General features: G+C 35.0%; 1 protein-coding gene across 1 annotated transcript; it reads left to right on the top strand.

The window, feature by feature from the left end:
* Window positions 1-2282, top strand: LOC116162154 (zinc finger protein 600-like). The gene is made up of 2 exons (XM_031475703.1): window positions 1-269; window positions 316-2282. The coding sequence occupies exon 2, from the start codon at window positions 330-332 to the stop codon at window positions 2100-2102; it is 1773 nt and encodes a 590-aa protein (XP_031331563.1). The 5' UTR covers window positions 1-269; window positions 316-329; the 3' UTR covers window positions 2103-2282.
* Window positions 2283-6000: the final 3718 nt, after the last annotated feature.

The raw sequence follows: 6000 nt of genomic DNA, 5'->3' as shown, positions 1-6000 counted from the left end.
CGCGAGAGAGAAACATGTTTTCATGGTTCCGTGTGAAAGAGACAGGTGCTCGTGGTGCACGCATCGACGAACTGCACTGGGTTATAAGAGAACCGGGTCAGGTGATGACCCCAGAAAGTATATGTACGCCACTGCACAAGTAAACATGCGCTTGAGAGAAGACACCTTTGGGGAGGTTGTTGCTTCCAGTCTTTTTTTTTTCTATTGACTGACAGATTCACCTTGGCAACCATCTTGCTAAAAAGTTAGGGGCTGCTTTTCTATCTCTTGTAAGTACCCCTTTAATTATTAATTATGCAATCACTTCTGTTGTAGATCGACTTTGTGAAATGATGTCGACATCAGTTCTTAAAGTTGAACCAAAACAGGAGCCGACAGATGAATTGGCTATTGAAAATGTCACCATAAAAAGGGAGCCCAATGAGATTACGATCCGTGAGGATTATTCCAATGGGGGAAATCAAAATGATGTCAAGTGGGAAGATCGAAATTTGGCACATAATGAACAACTGGCAGTTTTTACGCACGAGTACGATTACACAGCGAGTAATCGATCTTGTGTAAAATCCGAAGTTTCTGAATATTACAATTGTAACGAGTGTAGTTACGTGGCGGTCCGTAAATCATTCTTAGTACAGCATCTCTTAAGTCATAAAGTCTGTAAAGATCTCAAATGTGTTCTGTGCGATTATAAGACACCTTTCAAAGGCGCTCTAAAAGAGCATCTGCGAAGACACAAGAGGAATTTTCAATGCGCTCAGTGCGATTACGAAACAAACCTAATAAGAGATATGAAGCGACATCTTTTAATGCACGTGGAGTCCACAGACTTAAAATGTGTACTGTGCGAATACTTAACAAATGACAAAACTGAGTTACGAAAGCATCTAAAAATACACACCGCCAAGGAGTTCAAATGTGCCCATTGTAATTTTGGCACAAATGTCAAAGGCGATCTTAAGCGACACCTTTTAATACACACGGCCGTTAAGAATTTCAAGTGCGTCCAGTGCGACTATTCCACCAATTTTAAATGTCACTTAAAACGACATCTCCTAAGGCATAAAGCTTCCAAGGATATTAAATGTTCCGAGTGTAATTACGCAACGCACGATAAATATTGTTTGAAACAGCACCTCTTGTCACACAAGCCGTCGAAGGATTATAAATGTGCACTGTGTGACTACGCGACACACGTTAAGTCTTACTTTAGAAAACATCTGTTAACACATAACACCTTCATTGACTTTAAATGTGACCAGTGTGGTTACACGACAAATAATAAATATTACTTCAAATACCATCTCTTAATACACAACACGTCCAAAGATATAAAGTGTCCTATGTGCGAATACGCCACAAACAATAAATCTTATTTAAAACAGCACTTATTAAGGCACAACATTTGCAAGGATTTTAAATGTGGCCAGTGTAGTTATGCAACAAATGACAAGTATTACTTCAAAAAACACCTCTTATCGCACAACGCCTCCAAGGATTTAAAATGTGCACACTGCGATTTTGCAACGAATAATAAATCGTACTTCAAAAAACACCTCGTGTCACACGAGAATTCCACCGAGTTGAAATGCGCCGTATGCGAGTACACGACGAACAATGAATATTGCCTCAAACGACATGTCGCATTACACACGAGACCCAAGGATATAAGATGCACGGTGTGTGATTATGCAACAAACGACAAGTCGTGTTTAAAAAAACATCAGTTAACCCACAGCTTGTTCAAGCAATTTAAATGTGACCAGTGCAATTTCGAAACCAATCACAAGTACTATTTCAAACAGCACATTCTATCGCACAACAGCTCCAAGGATTTCAAATGTGCACAGTGCGATTACGCGACGAACATGAAGTACTGTTTCAAACGGCACGTCTTGCTGCACAAGACGACCAAGGATTTGAGATGCATGCTTTGCGATTATGCGACGAACGATAAATCTTACCTACGGAAACATCTATCGAGACATAATATAGCCAAGGAGTTTAAGTGTCCTCAGTGTAATTACGCGACAAACGATAAAGGTTATTTAAAGCGGCACATTTTGTTGCATAAGAAATCGAGCGATGTTAAATCTGCTTAGTGGGATTTTGCTCTCGTTACACCAACACTACCTGTGAACGCACTGCCTCCATCGATTTAAAATGATGTATCGACTGATTACAGTTATACTTGTTTAGGATGTAGAGTAATAAAGTGTTTATAATCTAGAAACATTTATGTATTCTATCTATTTAAACAAAAATAAATGTTAATAAACGTAGTTTTACTGGAATCTTGGATATGTTCTCGATGCTTTACTTAGAAATCAAGTGCTTATACAGTCAATAAAAATATCGAAATTATACAGGGTGCCCATTATGTATGGAATAAAGTATATACCTATCTAGGGAAATAACGACTGCATACAACATTTTTTTATATAAAAGTTGTTTAATATTTTATTTCCTATAAAAAGGCAAGATGTTGTTTTTATTTCAGAAAACAAATGAGTAACGAAAAACAATTCAATTTTTTAAATTAGTAATGTACCATGTGTCCCATTTTGGTTGAGACTGCAGTGTATCTCGGCTGTTTTTAAAGATAGAGACTTACGCGACTCTGTGCCACTTTTTTGTGACTCTTTTAACCACAAACAAAATCAATCTAGCTACGATTTTTGTTTCGGAGATACAGGATGAAAACAAAAATCTTGATATGTTTGGATGTTATCATATCTTACTACCCACGTAAGATATTTTTACGTAGAATCCAGTGGCGTAGTACACAATTTTTTTGCCCACCGTTTCCGAGATTTGACCAAAAGTTGGTATTTTTTAAATGCAACACCCTGTATATCTTCACGTAAATTTTTGTGCATTATTTTTTTTATTACGTTGATGTATTGCAACCTATAACCAAAAATAAAAACCTTATTTTTACGGTTTTTAAATAAATAGTAGGTCATGGATTTATGGAGATTTTGTTTTGTTTATTGTATCCATGGCAGCCCATGCCAATCAATAAAAATGACTGACGGTATATAAAATTATGTATATTAAAAAACATAGGTTGTAATACATTAATGTAATCAAGTAATAATATATACAGGGTGTTGCATTTAAAAAATACCAACTTTGGATCAAATCTCAGGAACGGTAATCTAAACATTGTAATGGTCCTAGGGGTCTATCAAGCCGACACTGAAAACCTTGACTTACCCTATACTTACCGTTAGCAACTCTGGAAAAAATCTACAAGCAGAGCCACCTACCTTTCAAGTAGAAACGATAGACGTTTCGCGGCACTTTTGAATTTGGATGGCAGTCACATCGATATGGGTGGCACGAATTAACTCCTACGTTGTGTAATCGATTCTTGTATGTGTTGAGACGTGAGACATAATCGGGAAGGGTATTAAATAGAAGGCAGAACTTTTATGCGTAAGAAATGACAAGAACAAATAAATATCAAGGGACAAAACCCCGGCTTAACCAAACAAATATATGAAATAAATCACCTACAATAATAAAATGCAAGAGAAAGTACACATAAATAAAACATCACAAATTGTAGGATAAAAATCAGATAATCAAATCAAATGCAATTAAACAAGTTCATAAAAACAAAATACACAAGACATCATAAATGCAGTGAAAAACCTAATAAATCAATTCAGCACAAAAACATATCAAAATACCTGTACGATCAATTGATCTAACACAACTCGTAAAATAATAAATTGCATGTACATAGGAAACATGTAAATGGTGTGGCTCTACTCCAGCCTTCATTAACATAATTTTATTTGACACGAAAAGTACTTGTGAGAATGCATATAGCAAGTATTCATGTGAAAATCGATAATCGCCCAAACAGAACATATTTTAAATAGAGGAACTGTTAATGAGAGGGCCCCTAAATATCTCGCATTGCTAAGATGATAAGAACTGCAATCCGCACAAGACTAGTAGGCAACAGATACAGCGAGAGATCGAACTGTATTAGGTACTTCCCTCACGGAATAGTTACGAATCAATCGAACAAAGCAACATCGCACTGATAATCAACTCCTCGTGAATACAGAAATAAATACTTAATAAAACAAAATAATGGCATAATCACCTGTACAGTTTATGCAAAATCAGCAAAATGTAAATAATATCATATTGTCACAAGAAATTCAATGATTAATATGAATACAAGAAAGAATAAAATGGTTACTACCTGTAATTACACCTCCAAAACACCACAAACTAAAAAAGTAAGAAGAAATCCGGAAACGTGTGATGTCTTCTTTCGACCCCGTCCCCATCTTTCTTTTTTTCTGCGTACTCTTTTTTCCCTAGCTTCGTTACGAAAATCCCCTAGTATTCGGCATCTGCGCAAAACCGTCGATTGGTTATATACAGAGGATATCATATTTTTGTTTCAGGTGTAAGGTGTGTTGCCTAACCATAAGGGTGGATTTTCACAACATTTTTTTAACGGCACCACTCGATTCTACGTAACAATATCTAAAATAGGCAGTTCTTGTTCTTGTCACCCTGTATATTTCAGAAATATACGTAGCTAGATTGATTCTGTTTGTGCTATTAAAAGTTTTACAGAACAGTGACACATGGTCGCGATAACCGCAAGTCTCTAACATTAAAAAACCTGAGATACGCTACTGTCTCAACCCAAAAATAGCACACACGGTTCATTAGTCTATTTGGTAGAGATTTCTTTTTTCTTTTCAACGACATAGCGCTCTATACAAGAAATTTTTTAAGTCTTTTCGTGATAGGTTAGGCCACTGTCTTGTAGTTAATGTGACCATTTTGAGACATTTATTGCGATGAAAACCATTTTACTGCTAATTTCGTTTTGTTTTTGAGGTTTAATACGTAGGTATGAGTTTATTTGTTTTATTTTGATGTAGGATATCTAGATTAATGTTTTTGATGTAATTATTTAATAGTTTTTAATGTTATGTCATTGAAAAGAGAAAAATCTCTATTTGTTTGTTGAAATATTTTGTGTTTTTTTAATGCAGGTAGTAATTTTTGAATTTCTTTATATCGTATTTGTGTTTTGTATGCTGTATTTTATACTTTTTGTGTATTTGAATCTTTGTTTTTGAAATTTACTTGGTTTAACCGCAATGCATAATCACATATGTGATACCGTTATGCTATTGTTTGTAATTGTTTACGTTTTTGGTGTAATACTTGCTTAATTTATGTTTATTGATGTTGATTACTTGGTCTTATCCCTGAAGTAACATTGATGTATGTTTTGATAATTTTATTTTAATATGTGGAAATTCAGATTCGTTTGATGTATGTTCTGACTTGTTGTTTGTAGCTAACAGTCACGGGGTGGTAAAAACTGTAACCATTTGAAGTACGACACCTAATTTCGTGATTGTCTTCGACTGTCAACTGTAGGATCGAAACCCCGAACGAGGGGCGACGCAATCTATCTTGCGGGGGCAAGATTATGCTAATCAAAACTCTTTGGTATAGAATCTATGTGCAATAAATGAGTAGTGATTCAATAATTTCCACATATTTTGTTTTTAGTTAAATTTGCCTACACGGCCATGCAATTTTCCATCTTGCTTTTAACAAAAGGACTTTATTGCACCAAAGATGAGTCACATCCCTTCACAATTTCTTAGAATCTTGGTACCTGCTTATCTGACCCATAATTCCCAAAACTTGTTGTTAACCTATTTGTTATCTCTTGAAGTTTACCTCCTACTTTTTCTGATGTTATAATTTTATGTTACGCAGTCACATCATTACAAACAATTACTTTTACAACACAATTTGATATTAATTTGACGGCTGGTTTTTTATTGGTAATAAGTTCTTTTTTTCCCGGGCTATTTCTATTTTAATTCGGTGAACTACCATTTTCAAAGTTTATTTTTGCAATGTAGGTAATTTATTTCGACTTAAATTTCTGAGCTTTTACAATCATAATAATTACGATCATTATTAAATAAACTTTTC

Source organism: Photinus pyralis, unplaced genomic scaffold, assembly GCF_008802855.1.
Source record: "Photinus pyralis isolate 1611_PpyrPB1 unplaced genomic scaffold, Ppyr1.3 Ppyr1.4_LG10, whole genome shotgun sequence".
Classification (NCBI taxonomy): Eukaryota; Metazoa; Arthropoda; class Insecta; order Coleoptera; family Lampyridae; genus Photinus; species Photinus pyralis.
This window is presented reverse-complemented; position numbering and strand designations above follow the sequence as displayed.